At 45.1% G+C, this 17,483-nt stretch overlaps 1 protein-coding gene across 1 annotated transcript; it reads left to right on the top strand.

Moving 5' to 3' along the window:
- Positions 1-202: 202 nt before the first annotated feature.
- Positions 203-15,790, top strand: LOC134800632 (zinc finger protein OZF-like). Its single transcript, XM_063773117.1, has 4 exons — positions 203-227; positions 1,344-1,424; positions 14,423-14,494; positions 14,651-15,790. Exons 1-4 carry the CDS (start codon positions 203-205, stop codon positions 15,691-15,693), a joined length of 1,221 nt encoding a protein of 406 aa, XP_063629187.1. The 3' UTR covers positions 15,694-15,790.
- Positions 15,791-17,483: the final 1,693 nt, after the last annotated feature.

Genomic DNA, 17,483 nt, shown 5'->3' with positions numbered 1-17,483 from the left:
TGGTTGAAGGTTAGCTTCAAGTTAAGTCAACACTTTCAGTGCCGAAAACCCGACTATCAGATTATGATTTAGTTCCCAGGCCGGACAACCCGATAGTCGGCATCATGGTACTACTGATTTATATGACGAAATTGTTGTGGCCCGGCGCGAATTTCTTGTTTGGCTGGGTGGCAATGAATGTATTAAAGTTAACTTTTTCCTCATGCATTCCCTCAATGCTGAGGATTGTGACATCAGGTTCTTCTGTTGAAGACCAGATTCATCCATATTGGGTGTTCCAGAAAGTATAAGCACAACTTTGCAATGCTGCTTTTTGGATTCATAATACTAACTAGATAAAAACAGCTATATGAAATCGTCAGTTACTTATTAGGGTTCTGTACCTCAAAAGGATAAAACGGAACAACAGACAAACAGACAGACAGACGCACGAGTGATCCTATAAGGGTTCCGTTTTTTCCTTTTGAGGTACGGAACCCTTATAGGATCACTCGTGCGTCTGTCTGTCTGTCTGTCACAGCCCATTTTCTCCAAAAGTACTGGACCAATTAAATTGAAATTTGGTACACATATGTAAATTCATGACCCAAAGACGGACATCTTACGTAAACAAATGAATTTTAAACATGGAGGCCACTTTTGGGGGGTTAATGAGAAAATTAAAAAATAATGTTTTTTTCTTAAACATGCAATGAAATATTGATGTTATGTTCCTTATAATAGGCTGCGAAGTATGACGTTTCAGGTGCGGCTAGGACAAAAGGTCGTTAATAGAATTTCATACACATCTTGCAGGCCTAGGCCGGCAAAGTCCTCTTTTTTAATTTTCATTTCACAGATATTAGTGACACAGCATCGTGGCATTCATCCATTAAAAAAAATTAGAGGCAGTATTTGCTTTATGGTTCGTAATGACACTCTGCCACTACGCCTATAAAAAAAAACAAAAAACAATGTTTGCTATAATTTGCAGTTTTATTTGTATAAAATCAACATGAACTTAATAAATAATACATTCTATAATTTTAAATTATACATTTAACTACACAAATAAAAACATTTAAAATATTTCATCTAAACGTTAGCGGTAAAAAGGTCTACTCAAACACGCGTAGTTATATTTTTTAAATGGGGTTGGCCGGTGGAAGTTTTTAGCAGATGGCGCCATCATAGCTTGCCCCGTCAATCCCTAGAATTGTGTCAAATTTTTGTTTTTTTAATACCCTGGATGCCAGCTCTTTAAGCCAAATCTCATAGAAAAAGGGGCAAGCTATGATGGCGCCATCTAGGCAAACCTTTGACAGTTGCCAACCCCATTGTAATGAACTCCTTTTTTTTTTCAGGGTCTAGTCTAGTGGAGCCTATGATTAAGTGGGAGATCTCTGATGATGGTGTCGGTAATGACTCTGCTTTTGATGTGTTAAGTAAGTACTTTTAAAATATTTAGGATAGAAACATAAAGTGAACTACAAGGTTTTTATACAGTTGCTACAAGGTACATTATCTATGTAATTGATTATTATAACAGCAGATTAGTATTTTATACAATCGTGATATAATAGAGAAGCTTCGTTGCCTAAGTAAGGTACGAGATTGAAAAGCATGATTATGATTATATCACTATTGTATACAATACTTTTTCTACGAGTCAACATAAATAATACTTTAAACTAGTAGAATCATATAGGTTAAACAAACCATAAGTATACAGCTATGATAATTACGCGAGCAGCCGCGATACCTTCATACTCGTACGCTCCCCGGCCGCGGCCCGGCGGCGAATTTACAAAAGCTATACTATTTCAGTCACGACTCAGATTTTAATAGGTGAGCTTTTGTTTATGCATATTACTTGACAATATCTATACCGTTTCGGTAAAAAGTAGTCACTGAAATGGATTAGCTTTTTGCATACATATTTTCAAATATTATTCACGCCAAAACCTAGTCGAGTTTAGTAAGTTCAGGCACGTTTGAATGTGATATCTAAATTTTAATAATACTCATTTACTCAAATGATTTTGATTTTGTCGCGATATATTTAAACATTAATGCTCTCACAATACCTAGTCGAGCGGAGTCTCGCCGTCATTATTCAATATTATTCATCGAGTATTATTTGTACGACACTAAAGTTCACTGAATATTGATTTCAACAATTATTTTTTTACCAAATTACTTTTCACCTAGTATTCATGTAAATTGCCAAAAAAGTAGTTTAGGTTAGTTTGATCTGCAACCTCCAAGAAAACGAAATGCTGCTGGAAAAGTGGGTTAGGTTAGGTTAGAACGAGGGTCTGGGCCATTCCAATTTCTGTTAATCCTTGCGGATTTGCAGTCAAGGGAATGGTTTATGGCTGGTGCGCCCTGGGGGCAACGGTAAGTGATCTCCTGCGTGGGATTGCTTACCGGTGCTGCCAATAACCCGACACCCGGGGTTTAGCCCGGGGGGGGGGAGGGTGTTCTTGGAGTGTCTCTGTGATCTCCTAGGCTATACCGGACAGGGCTACCCATACCGGGTAGGCGAAGAGTGAGCGACACTATCAAGAGCAGGACGGGTTTGCAGGCTTTCAGTGTAGAAACCGGGTGGACAGGCTCCGGCCACCGTCCCAAACTCGTTATCCCAAATGATAAGGTGTTGTTGTCATGTCTAGCAGCCTTTGATGGGACCGAGGGCCTTGCCTTGGTCGGCCGGGTCAAGAGGAGATAACCTCAATAAAAAACCACAATCCCTCGCATGGCGGTTCACCGTGCGGGGGTGCTCTCTTTAGAGCGGCTGGGGTGTGCATCAGCCATTAGTGGCCAACCTGTGACACCGCCCGACCTCACAGAGTATATAGGGCCACAGCTTGGGTACGGGGATCTCTGCCCCTGTGGAAATTTAGTCTCCCCTACTCGTGGGAATTGAATGGATAATCTAAATAAAAACAACACAAAAACAACAAATCTTGAAGATATGGTGGGTGCTTCTGGCACCGAAAATGAGAGGGACGGCGTCGTTTCAGAACTTAACACGACGCCAGCACAGCTACGGCTGCGGGGCTGCCGAGTGTCGCTACGTCCAGACGAAGCGATGGACTTAAATGCAAATAGCAGGGATCGGAGCCCATACGAAAAAGGAGAGGGATCAGGGACCAAATCAAATATGGCTGACAGTCAGAGGGAAATCAGGACTGAACGGTCAGAGAGGATGCGCCGACTGTCTGATGCGACGGACTCCGACGACCTTCCAGAAGTTATCTTTATAGATAAGGCTGGCGAGAAATCGGGGGAAAAACAGCTGGCCCAAAAACGGTACCATACTGGATCGGATGAGGATACGTGGCTGGGGACCTTGCCAAAAGTCAATACAGCACGTAGAGGCGGGAAAAACGGAAAGGGCAAGACTCGCGGAGCGTGCACGGGTATTTCCAAGGCCAAGCCCCTTGGGGCATACGTGGGAATCGCCAAGACCAAAACTTTGTTGAAAAGAAGGCTCGAAATGGATACTGCTGAAAAAGATACCGGAAATGCGTCCCAATCTCGCGGGCCAGCCTCCTGCTGGATGAAGGACCAAACATCCGAACAGGTCATATCTGATGAGGAGCTGGAAATGGAGTACAGCCTGGTGCCGGAAGGCCCTCAGTCTCCGGCTGCTGACGGAGACGAGGCGGATGTGGCCCGCAAGGCAGCCAAGAGGGTGCTGGCAGAAATCAGCAAATGTATGAATTTAAAAGGAACAATCCGCGGCCGCATTAACAAGGCGTGCCGCGAGATAGTAACGGCCATGGATAACATGGACTCAAGAGAGGAAAATGAAGAGGTCCATGTCCTTCGGGCGAATAACAAAAGACTGAAGGAAGAGCTAGCTCATGCCACGACTGAGATGAAAGCGCTTAGAAAGGCCTTCTCCGAACGGAATAAGAAGGATACTCCAGCAGACAGTGCAAGGCCTAACCAGATTCTAGGGTCGGTAACGGATGCCTTGTCTGGGTTTAGGGAGGAGCTAGAGGCGAGTCTATTCAAGTCGATTGGGGATATGGTTAATGCCCGCTTAGACGACATAAAGAGCCGCCTCCCTCCGGCGCCGATCGTCCGCCCGCCACTGGCGGCGGACCGAAGAAAGGCATCTGAGGCTGCCGATGCGACGGATTCTCCAACAGCCCCCGTGGTTGATTTGCCGGATGATCCCTGGACCCCGTTGCCTGCCCCTGCCCCTGTTCCTGCCGCAAGGCCCAGGAAAACGGCAGATAAATCTGTAGCATCGTCGGGGTCAACGCTAATGCCCCCTGCCAGAGCTGCACCAGGGACCAAATTGCCGCGGAAGAAACAAGCGGCTACCAAGCAGGTAGTACCTCGGGTGGTACCTCCCCTTCCTGCGGAAAGGTCGACAAAACCCACCCCCGCTCCCCGAGCGAAGAGGGTCCCTCAGACGGTGCCGCCCCCATCACCGACGACTGCTGCTCCGACGTGGACGGAAGTAGTAGGCCGTAAGGCAAAGAGGAAAGCTAAAAAACCAACAGCTGCAGCAGGCCAACCGGCTGTTAAACCAAAGCCGAAGCCACGTAAACTGGTGGCTCCATCAACGGCGGGCATAGTAGTGGCTCTCAAACCAGAATCTGAGGCTACATATGCGGGAATCCTAACCAAGGTGACGACCTCGTTTGGTCTAGCCGAGGTGGGGATAGACCACGTCAAAGTTAGAAAAACGGCCGATGGGGCGCGTATCATCGAGGTTTCTGGTACCGACAATGGCAGGGCGGCCGATATCCTGTGCGAGAAATTGGAGGGCCTTATTGGCGACGACGCGAGGGTGTACCGGCCAACTAAAATGGCTGGCTTGAGGATATCAGGACTCATGGAATCTGCAACCACGGAGGCAGTAGCCGAGGCAATAACAGCGAAGGGTGGTTGTAGACTTGACGAAGTGAAGGTCGGTGCAATCCGTACCGGATTGAATGGGGCAGGATCGACCCTCATTAAATGCCCGGTGACAGCCGCCAAAAAGATAGTAGAGGGAGGGCGTTTGCTTGTGGGTTGGTCGAGTGCACAAGTACAGATCCTAGATCCAGCACCGTTCCGCTGTTATAAGTGCATGGGGACGGGACACACTCGCGCTACTTGCCCCTCACAAATAGACAGAGGCAACACGTGCTTCCGGTGCAGCAAGCCGGGACATAAGGCGTCCGGCTGTACCGAGGCGCCATTCTGCGCGGTATGTCATCAGGCCAAAAAACCAGCCGGACACTACATGGGAGGCCAAGCGTGCTGCCCCCCACCGACTAAGGGTAGACAAGACCCCATCCGGCCCCAGGGGCCTGATCAGAGATCCGCCCATGGGGCTGACGAGGGACAAGACATGGATGTGTAATGTTGCCACGCCCTTACGAACTCCTACAGACCAACTTGAACAACTGCGCCCGTGCCCAAGACCTGCTTATGCAGGTAATAGCAGAGTGGGGCATTGGCGCGGCTGTGGCAGCGGAACCATATTGTGTTCCTCCTCAGCCCAACTGGGTAGGAGCAACTGATCGGAAAGTGGCCATAATGGTACCGGCTATCGGGGACTATCCTCCCCTGATCGCCGTTCATAAAGGTCCAGGAATTGCGGCAGCCAAATGGGGAAATATTATAATAATCGGCACTTATTTTTCCCCCAATAGGCCACTATGGCAATTCGAGGGTTACTTAGACGATCTGGGGGGGCTGATAAGGAGGTTAGCACCAACCCCGGTACTCGTAATGGGAGATCTCAATGCTAAAAGCGCAGCCTGGGGTTCCCCTGTTACAGACGTGAGGGGCGAAACCCTTAGGGATTGGGTGCTAGCGATGGGGCTTGTGGTTTCAAACCAAGGTCACGCTTACACATGTGTGCGACACCAGGGAGGGTCCATTGTGGACGTCACTCTTGCAACCCCTGTTATCGCCAATCGAATTGAGGACTGGCGTGTACTAGAGAATGTGGAGACCCTCTCCGATCACGTCTACATCAGGATGAGGATTTCTCCATCTCCAGCGGCTCCACCACAGGGTCTACCGCATACAGCGGGTAGGCGTCGTCCCAATGGCCGCTTCCCTAGGTGGTCCTTGGCTAGCCTAGATAAAGAGATGATTGAGGAGGCTGCATTGATACAGGCTTGGTGCGCTCCCCCGCCAGTAGACCTCGGGGTTGAAGAACGGGCAGCCTGCTTCCGTACCTCGCTCACCACGGTGTGCGATGCTGGCATGTCGAGGGCAAAGAAACCAACTGGCAAAAAACAGGTCTACTGGTGGTCGGAGGAAATTGCGGCCCTCAGAGTAACCGCCAATGCTGCACGCCGTAAATTCATAAGGTGCAGGCGCCGACAACACACAGCGGCAGAGGAACAGATACTCCGGGAGGCCCTAGTAGCTGCAAAAGGGGCATTGAGAACGGCCATAGCCAAACGGAAGGATGAGGCCCGAGAGGAATTCCTGAGAACCTTAGACAGGGACCCATGGGGGCGACCCTATAAAATTGTGAGGAACAAAATGAAACATGCTCCACCCATGGATTCCTTAGAGCCGGAACTACTAAGAAGAGTTGTTGAGGGCCTCTTCCCGGTGGCACCGGACTTTACGCCTCCCGTCATGGCTCTCCCAGTGGAACAACCGGAGGACCTTCCTGATGTCCCTTTAATCTCGGACGTGGAAATCATGGGAGCAGTCTTCAGAATGAGAGCCGGCAAAAAGGCTCCTGGGCCGGATGGTGTGTCAGGGAGAGTCCTCTCCCTGGCATTGAAACACCTTGGAGTCCGACTCCGCGGGCTATTCGATGACTGCCTCAAAGAGGGAATTTTCCCTCGTTGCTGGAAGGAGGGTAGGCTGTGCCTGCTGCGAAAGGAGGGTCGTCCAGCTGACTCTCCTTCAGGATACCGCCCCATCGTCCTCCTAGATGAAACTGGAAAGATGCTGGAGCGCATCATAGCAAGGCGTATCACTAAGCATCTGGAGGACACGGGCCCAAACATTAGTGACCATCAATTTGGGTTCCGCGAGGGGCGGTCTACAATAGACGCAGTAGGCACGTTGAAGAAATTCAGCGATCTGGCAGCAGAGAAAAAGGAGGGAGCCATAGCAGTGTCTCTAGACATTGCCAATGCATTTGGCTCTCTCCCCTACGGAGTTATAAAAGAGGCGCTCCGGTACCACGGCGTCCCTCTCTATCTGAGGACGATCATAGAGCACTACCTTACTGATAGGGTTGTGCTCTATGAATCGGGAGGCGGACGCCTTGAAAGACGGATGGAATGTGGTGTTCCACAGGGATCGGTTCTGGGGCCCCTGCTCTGGAACATCGGATTTGACTGGGCAATACGAGGAGAGCAGCTTCCCCGCATGGTCACCATTTGTTATGCCGATGACACAATGGTGGCTGTGAGGGGAAAACAGTTCCAGGAAACCTTGAGGAGAGCCGCTGTCGCAACCGAACTCACGGTGGGACGCATCAACCTCCTAGGGCTTGCCGTGTCCCTCAATAAGACCGACGCCGTGGTCTTCAAAAGAAGAGGCTGGAGACTGGGACCCAACGATGTGATCCCAGTAGGGGGTGAGGCGGTCCCCCTGAGGGCCCACATCAAATACTTGGGCCTAGTCTTGGACAGCAAGTGGGAGTTCGAGGAACATTTTACCAACCTGGTTCCTCGGCTCGTTGGTGCCGCCTCGGCGCTGAGCAGACTATTGCCCAATGTAGGAGGCCCCCAAGCTCCATGCCGACGCCTATATGCGAACGTCGTTCGCAGCATGGCACTATACGGGGCACCTATATTGGCCGGGAGGCTTAACAGCAAAACGAGGGCCCTCCTCCGAAGGCCGCAGAGAGTGATTGCGCAACGCATCATAAGAGGGTACAAGACCATAGGGCACGCAGCCGCTTGCGCCCTCGCCGGCACCATACCGTGGGAGCTTGACGCCCGACTCCTGGCCGAGAGGTACAACCAGCGGACGGAGTTACGCATCGCCGATGAGCGTCTGGCTCCCAGGGAGTTGGAGGCTCGGCTTGATGCTGAAAAGAAGAGAGCGAGAGATCGTTGGAAAAGCCAGCTGGAGGACGAGCCCTATGGTACGTATACCATAGCGGCGCTCCTCACATCTTTTGACAGCTGGCTAGACCGAAAAAGTGGTACCCTTACGTACAGACAAGTGCAGGTAATGACTGGACACGGCTGCTTCGGTCATTACCTGTACACAATAAGGAGGGAACCTTCGCCGGTTTGTCACCACTGCGGGTACGAAGACGACACTGCCTACCACACGATGGTGGAATGCCCAACCTGGGCTCCTGAGAGATGGGAGCTGGAAATGGCCCTGAACGTGGATGATCTCTCGCTGCACAATATAGTAGCAAAAATCCTAGTCAGCGAGAGATCCTGGGCGGCGTTCCATAACTTTTGCGAAAAGGTAATGAGAAAGAAGGAAGAAGCGGAGCGGGCGCGCGAGGACAGAGCCGATGCGCATCCGCTACGACAAAGACGGAGGGGAGTCAGGCGGCGGCAATTCGTCAATGCCTTGATTCCCCAGTAGAGCTGCGGGCTGGGGACCCGTAAATAAGGCTCTACACGCTCGAGGAGGGGTTGTAGCGTTACACAATCCCTCCTCCTCTAATCTGAGGGTGCCCCCGGTGAACAGCCGGGGCGGCCGGGGGAGCATCGTGGTAGAATATTAGTGACCTCACTATGCTCCCCTATAACGGCAGAGAGGGTAACGCCGCAGGGGTTTTAGTGGGTATTCTCCTTCCCTCCCTCTGATTAGCAGAGGGAGTTACGGGAGGAGCGAGTCCCACATACCACCCCCACAATGGGCCTCTCCAGCCCGGGGTGGATGCATAAATGCATTTCCCCTGCGTCAAAAAAAAAAAAAAAAAAAAAAAGGTTAGAACTGCGACCCCCAAGAAAACGAACTGTTACCAAAAATGTGGGTTAGGTTAAGTTAGAACTGCGACCCTCAAGAAAATAAACTGTTGCCAGAAAAGTGGCTTAGGTTAGGTTAAAACTGCAACACCCAGGAAAATGAACTGTTGCCAGAAAAGTCCTTCTATGTAAAAAAAAAGTCGGTTCGCTGTTTGGTCGTAGTTCACCTAACACGCTCTTCCTCGCTTCGCTCGTCGTCGCACCTATCTTGACTCAGTGAACTCTGTCAAATGACTAGACGATATCGTATTAATAAATATCTAGCAAGTTGAATGATTTGACCAAAGAAATGTACTCCAAACGTTGTACACATAGTAATAGTCTACTTAACAATAATTCTATAAAGTAAAACGTTGTCATGATGAAAATTTGGCGAATGTTGGTTGCCAAAGTAAATCATCTGCGAAAAGTTGTCTGGCAAGTGAAATTCGGACAATAAAACTTTTGGAGAAAAGGCAGAACACCGTAGTAAATCTTGGTCCTTAAATAAATCATCTACTTCGTTATGTACCAATGTATTATAAAATACAGTCGACTTATAATTGTATTACGATTTCACATTAAACATGTCCCAATAAGAAATCTCAACTGATATAGTTCTTAAATGAAAAAAAAATATTAGGCATTTTTAAGTAATTTGCACGAACGGTAATTAATACAATACAATCGGAGTCATTACTAAAATATTATTCAAGTTTAGATCGCAACAAACTAGCATTTGTAGCAACAATAACCATATTAATTTAGCCAACAAAGTCTATACGATTTCAGTAAATTTCTGTACTGTAATGGATTAGGGTTTGATCAAGTTTTGTCCAAACAAAAGCTAATCCAGTTCAGTTCGCATCTGGACCTTATCAGTATAGGCTTTGTAAATTCGCGGCCCGGCGCGTTGGTCAAAGACACCTTCTCGTAACTCATGAGGCCCTCGTACTTGCTCCTTGCTAAATTCAATTTTTAAACAGTTTTTTGTTCTCGATTTTAGCCACCGTAGCCTATAGTAACGCTAAGCGGTTTTCGTAGTCTATGGATGTCCCTACATTAAGGGTGTCACATGCGCGTTTCTGACTTATGAAGCAATTATTCCTACAATACAACCTAAAATAAATAATTAATTTGAGCTATGGTTTTGTTTCCGACTATGGTGACCGCGGCGAGCTGTGATTGGTCAATTTCATTATAGTTGACTAAACTGTATCGAAATGAATATTATAGTTGAGTTGGAAACCCATACTTTAAAAGTACCCAAATGCAGTTTGGTATACGAAATCTTAATTCAAGAATTACAGTCGACGAGTAGAAAAAAATATAAAATAAAAATAATAAAATAATAATCTTTATTCACTTAAAACCTAATATAGTACAGAGTGTCAATATTATGCTAGATACAGAAAGCTTATAATTAGGTTTGTGACAGTTTCACCAAGGTCGAGCCTCTGTCTCCCGAACTAGGTCAGAGCCTGTGACTCGGGAGTCAGCGATTCCTCCGCTAAAGGTTACATAGTACTGGTAGCAAAAATAAAAGCTATTTCAACAAAACTTGTACGATACAATCTACAATATGTATAAGAAAGAAAAAAAAAGAATACAATATTTCAGTTGTAATATAAATTAGATAGTTGTAAATCGCGTTTCATGTATACACTCGCGTGCAAAAGTATTGCATCACTTTGCATGTTTTCGTCCGCACCCAATATCTTTGTAATTCTATACCCGATTCTGAAAATTTTGGTATCAACTGAAAGCTTATAATGTAACGCATTAGAAAAATGGTAAATACAATGAAATTTCGAATCTGAAGACTAAAAAACATCAGAAACTGAAAGTAGTCGCATAATGCTCCAAAAATAAATCAGGAAACTTAAGAATAAAAGTCATTTTTGTAATACAATATAGATTATTATTATTTAATTGATACTTGGTATTGCCACCCACAGCCTTCTTTTCACAAACCAAGTGGTTTTTCATAGACCTAATTAATTTTTTAATGTGATGATGAGGAATAGCGTCCCACTCCTCCAGCAAGGCTCCCTTCAGCTCCTCTACATTGACCAGGGCAGGATTCCGCTTCCAAACCCTCCTTTTTAGGTAGTCCCACACGTGTTCAATGGGGTTAAGGTCCGGGCTCATCGCTGGCCAGTCCATGGTGTCGATGCCCACTTCGAGAAGGTAGGCTGCGGTGGCCCTAGGGGTATGACACGGGACATTATCCTGCATTAAGATGAACCCCTCATCAAAAATACCGGCATAAGGAACAACATGTTCCTCCAGGATATCAGTGATGTACTTGGCAGCGGTCAATCCACTGTCACGGCCCTCGCCAGGCACGAAAACCAGTTCTGTCCGCCCGTCGTAGGAAATGCCGCCCCAGAACATTACGGACCTACCGCCATAGGTGACCCTTTCGGAGAAGTAACATTGAGTGAACTGTTTTTCTGGCCTTCTGTAGACTCTTCCTTTTCGGTCACATCCATTCAAGCACATTCTGCGCTCTTTCAAGAAGAGTACTGGGGTTCATTGCTCAATGGTCCAGTCCTTGTGATTTTCAGCAAACTCTCTTTAGGCTGTACGGTGTCGCGCCAGTAATCTGGGCCCCGCTGCGGGCCTCCTGGGTATCAAGTTCGCTTTCTTAAGTCTTCTTCTTATTGTCCACTCACTGGCAGCCACTCCTCGTACCTCACGCAGACGCTGCTGGATGGCAATGCTTGTCTGGTGTCGATCTCGGAGAGATGTTGTGACAAAGAAGCGGTCGTCCCTCTCTGATGTACACTTTCTGCGGCCGCTTCTTGGTCTTGAAGTAAAGGATCCAGTCCCCTGGAGCCTCTGGTAAACTCTGCAAACTGCAGATTGGCTTAAATTCAGCTCGGCAGCTACTGAACGTTGGTTACGCCCCGCTTGCAGGGGCTGGACGATTTGGCGGACTTCAGCTTCAGTGGTTTTTAATTTTTCCAGGTCTTTTTTACGGGAAAATACGCGGAGATATGTAACGATCGACTTCTGATAAGTAACTGATAACAACCCCTTCTCTACCCCCCGTTTTATAGGTGTCAAGGGTAGCGCAACTCGTGCGCGTGATAACGTGAAACCGCTTACAAATCGGGAAAATGCCGATAATTTGAAAAATACTGGGCCGGTTTCCATGTTTTTTTACTTTTCGTAAAGCTAAAACTTCAAGGAACATGATTACATTCAAATAATTTAGCGAAATTGACCAGTTTACAAATATATTGGGTGCGGACGAAAAAATGCAAAGTGATGCAATACTTTTGCACGCGAGTGTATTATTATTAGAAGTTGTTTTCAAAAACCACTATCTTCACAAATTTTGCCAAAGTTGCTACTATAATAAATATGTAAGTCAAAACTGGTTTGTTTCTATAGACCTTTTATAGTTTATGTATGTACCTATGTAAAAAGTTAAAAAGTAAGTAATCAAATGCTATTTTTTCTACTCGTCGACTGTAATTCTTGAATTAAGATTTCTTATACCAAACTGATATTGGGTATTTTTAATGTATGAGCTCCCAACTCAACTATAATATTCATTTCGATACAGTTTAGTCAACTATAATGAAATTGACCAATCACAGCTCGCCGCGATCAAGAGGACGAAACAAAACCATAGCTCAAAATAATTATATATTTTAGGTTGTATAGTAGAAACAATTGCTCCATAAGTCAGAAACGCGCATGTGACACCCTTAATATAGCAACATCCATAGACTACGAAAACCACTTAGCGTTGCTTGTTAGTCTCCATAGGCTACAGTGGCCGAATTCGAGAAAAAAACTGTCTAAAAATTGAATTTAGCGCGGGGCAAGTACCAGGGCCTCATGAGTTGAGAAGGTGTCGTTGACCAGCCCGCCGGGGCGCGTACCAGTATGAAGATATCGCGGCTGCTCGCGTATCTTAGCTTTTGGTTTGGTTTTTTTATATTAGGTCATTACCTATGAAATTGGCGTTTTGTTCGGAGAATTTCAACGAAACACGAATTTCCATACAATTAATTTTGCGGATATTTTTTTGATGGCTAATTCAAACCAAACAAAATTTTTCCAGTAATTTTTGACACCTTTAAGGTATGTTTTCAATATCTCCATTTCTTGAAAATTGGTACCATTAGAAAAATATAAGTAATTTTAATACTCGAACCGACAGCACATGAAAATACCTATTTTCAAGGCTTAATTCTGAACACTTAACAATAAAAAATAACAATTAATTGTATGTAAAATCGTTGTTTATTGAGTGCACTGTAGTTTTATTGTAATTGTGTATGTACTTTTGTAAAAAAAAAAAAACTAGGATCAGACTTATATCTATGAACAAAAACGCCAATTTCATAGGTAAGGACCCAATATGATTCTACTAGTTTAAAGTATTATTTTTATATGCGTAGATAAAGTATTGTATACAATAGTGATATAATCAAGCTTTTCAATCTCGTACCTTACTTAGACAACTCAGCAAGCTTTGTTGTCTAAACAAGGTACTCGACTGAAAAACTCTCTATTATATCACGATTGTATAAAATACTAATTCAGTAGAAGGTTTCTTAATTGATTGCAAAGAAAAAGATTTAAACTTTGAATCAACCTTAACCCTCTGAACGCCAGGCCTATTGTGTACGGCGCGTGATCATGACCTTGGCGCAATGAACGAAGGTTGATATACGTATTAGGCTGTAGCAGGCGTGGCGTGGCTCACTCCGCGATTTCGTCGCTTTGCTACAGGTAGCTAAAAGTACATCCGTTCCACACCAATTTTGATGGCTAGCCATAAGCCGCGCGTGGCGCTGTCGCCACCTAGCGGCCATATCTGTCCTGATCGTAACAGACGCGTTTTGTTAGAGAGTGTGTCTTCTGTACCTAGTACTATTATTTATTCTGTGGCTGTAGTCTCGCACGTTGTTGACTTCTTTGTCGGTGAAAGGGTTTACTACACAGGCAACTTTCCTAAAAAACTAGGTGCCAATGACCTTTTAGCTCCAACACAGAATAAGGAATACTACAGAAAGGACACTTCCTACAAAACCGAACTTTGACAGCGATTCAGGGTCTAATCATGCTATGCCTTTCTAACTTATGGCACTATCCCTTTCGACTATTAAGGGTTGTCAAAATTCAAGTCATTATCTGCGACAAAACTGTCGCAAAGGGACGTCAAGTTGTGTCAACCCTAATAAATGCTCGGAGCAATGCTGAGCCGAACGGAGCCGAGTTTGCCCGAAGTCAGGAGTGTCTCCCCACTGGCAGGCATGGCTCACTCCGCGAATTCGGTCGCTTTGCTACAGGTAGCTACAAGTACATCCGTTCAACACCAATTTTGGTGGCTAGCCATAAGCCGCGCGTGGCGCTGTCGCCACCTAGCGGCCATATCTGTCCTGATCGTAACAGACGCGTTTTGTTAGAGAGTGAGTCTTCTGTACCTAGTACTATTATTTATTCTGTGCTACTGGCCCCAATCAGTTTACCAACAACACAGCTCCAATCAGTATGTTTTTATTTTGTTTTAGGTGAAACCTTTTTAATCAAGTCAGAGCCGCCATATGATGATGATGAGATGAAGGATGAGTTGTCAGAGACAGGTAAGAGTTGATGATAGGCTGATGATGATGATTCAAATTAGCACTAGGAACTTAAAATCATATAGCACTCAATTTTGAACGCTTGGACGACCATGATAAAGAAAAAAAGCGCATATGTCCCCCAACCTACCCTAATGTTGCCTTGTTTGTATCTAGACGTTGAGCAGCCCCATTTCGAGATCGCCATGGCCAGTTCTGGAGGAGAGAAACCATACGCTCGCGAAGAATGTGACAAGGGCTTCAAAAATAAGTGTGTCGGAAAGAAAGACATGCAAGAAACGCGCTTATTGTCCGAAACTTCATGTGATTCAATACTGACCCAGGAAAAAAACAATAGTGATTCTTGTGGATCCACAATCCATAAGAAAAAAGAACATGGTGTTGAGAATTTGACGTGGAAGGCTAAATTAAAACGCCGCAAAGTAAAAAAACTTCTAAATTGTAATCATTGTAGTTACACCACTCCGTACAAAAGTAGAATACTCCGACATCAGACGATACACACAGTAAAAAGCCTTTTTAATTGTAATCACTGCAGTTACACAAGTTCGTTTAAAGGAAGAATGCTCCGACATCAAAGGAGACACACAGACGTAAAACCTTTTTTGTGCAACAATTGTGCTTATCAGTGCAGTTCAAAAGAAAAGTTGCAAATTCATCTGATGATACACACTGGCGAAAAGCCTTTTAACTGCAGCACTTGTGACTTTAAATGTAGACGAAAAGCAGAATTACGAATACATGAGATGATACATAGCGGTGAAAAACCTTATCAATGCAGTCAATGTGATTACAAGTGTACTAGTAAATCACATTTACAAAGACACGAGGGTATACATCCTGGAATGAAAAATAAATTGCATAAATGTACTCATTGTGACTACCAAACCCATGATAAGTCACATTTGACTCGTCACTTGAGGATACATACAGATGATATGCCTTTTAAATGTGACTTTTGCGATTATCAGTGTCGAGAAAAAGATCACTTGCGTTATCACCAAACGAAACATACGGGTGAAAAACCCCATAAATGTAGCTATTGTGACTTTAGATGTACTCGGAAATCAGATTTACCGGCTCACGAGCGTATACACACTGGTGAAAAGCCTTACAAGTGTAAATACTGCAGCTATGCGTCTCGGCAGAAACATGTTTTAATTGGACATATAAAATCTAAACATCCTGGTGAACAATAAGAAGCTTTACATGTGTAGTCACTAAAGCTACGCGGGTTGTAAAAGCATGTTTTACGTGGACACAAAGTCGAATCATCCAGATGGAAAACCTTAAGGTAGTGCTGTGTAATGCAGTTATGTTAAGTAACAGTTATCTCATTACTAAAGTGTTTCCATATCAGGAGGAGAAATACGATTCCGGTCTACCGCGTAGTTATTTTTATAAATTAAATTTCGCGCCCGGGACAGTGGCGTGTCAGTAACGTTTTTGTTTATAACGTAAAGCGTTTAAAGGGTTAATCGTCATAAGCGTAGTTAAGGTTGGATCAGATGGTTCATTTTCGTGTTACATTATTCAACTTTCACTCAAAGTGACAGGTGTGAACACAAATAGCACGGTCGTATTTTTAATATTTTTATCGCCTATGCCTATACCATGCCTGTCGCGTTCTAACAAGTGGGTAAGTGCGGAAGTGACGGGCAGTGGCGTAGGTAGGCGTGGGCGAAGTGGGCCGTCGCCCACGGCCTCGCGCCCGGGTGCGTAACGGTCCATATAACAACTTTTGATATATTTTTAGTCGATATAACGATTGAGGGACAGAATGCACTTTTGCTATAACAATACATGGTATATTCTTAGGGAGTCTAACTATCGTCAAGTATAATGAACATGTAATATAACAACTTCTAATCTAACATTAACAGCGTATAACGTATATGTGATATAATTATGTTCGTTATAACGCTCAGTTGGCATAATGTAGTACTGGTATAATTTGTAATATTTACTACTAACAACCTACGTATTCGAACTTAAGGCAGGTCTCAGTTAGGTACGACGACGAGCGAAGCGAGGAGGAGTGTTAGGTAGAACTGCGACCATACAGCGCGCGAGCCGAGCGAGCGAAGCGAGCGTGCCGCGGTAGCGGCCGGCGAAGCGCCAGAACCGACTTTTTTTATTACTTTACTTTTTTTTAGGAATAAGTAATGGAAATAGTATTTTTATACATTAGAATACATTATACCATAAATACTTATAACAAATATTCATTATATCCAGTAAACGTTATATCGAATAGCTTTTATATCGATTAAGCATTATACCCCATGAAAATAGTTATTTTGTTGTTATATCAAAAGTTCATTATACCGCTTAAGTGATTATACACCATGAAATTATATCAAAAGTTGTTATATCTTTTGAAAATATATCAAAAATTGTTATACGGATCATTACACACCCCTCGCGCCCCAAGGAGGGCCTCGCGCGAGGCACCTTCGGGCACAGTGAAAGAAAAGGGCCTCGCAGATGTGACTTCGCCCACGGCTAGATTAGTTCGCGCTACGCCACTGGTGACGGGCATAGTAACAGACAATAAAAATGGAACCATGCTGCCACCGCTGATGCAACTAATAGTAGAAGTTCTTCAAAGTTACTTATATTCATCCGCAATTGATTGCAATACTATTCAGGATATTCAATGGCTAGTTTCCCCAATGTATTCGAAGCTCGCACCCAGCACCGTCGACGTTTTCTTTGCTTTTTGCTTGTTAACATCTTTATTAAATGATCACAAATAAAAATCAATCCAAGACGCACAACTTCATTCGACGCCATAGTGAAAGAAAATCATCTCAGCCATAAGACGTCCACTGCTGAACATAGGCCTCCCCCTTGGACCTCCATACGTGCCGGTTGGAAGCGACCCGCATCCAGCGTCTTCCGGCGACCTTAACAAGATCGTCTGTCCATCTTGTGGGTGGACGTCCTACGCTGCGCTTGCTAGTCCGTGGTCTCCACTCGAGCACTT

This window comes from Cydia splendana, chromosome 20 (genome assembly GCF_910591565.1).
Source record: "Cydia splendana chromosome 20, ilCydSple1.2, whole genome shotgun sequence".
NCBI classification, from domain to species: domain Eukaryota; kingdom Metazoa; phylum Arthropoda; class Insecta; order Lepidoptera; family Tortricidae; genus Cydia; species Cydia splendana.
Note: the sequence above shows the minus strand (reverse complement) of the source record. Positions and strands in the feature narration are given on the sequence as shown.

Excerpts from the sequence above, each read along its gene's own strand:
- LOC134800632 (XM_063773117.1), top strand. The coding sequence starts at position 203 with ATGCATTCCCTCAATGCTGAGGATT. Across the intron at positions 228-1,343 it reads TTCCCTCAATGCTGAGGATT|GGTCTAGTCTAGTGGAGCCT; the intron begins GTGACATCAGGT and ends TTTTTTTTTCAG. Across the intron at positions 14,495-14,650 it reads GGATGAGTTGTCAGAGACAG|ACGTTGAGCAGCCCCATTTC; the intron begins GTAAGAGTTGAT and ends GTTTGTATCTAG.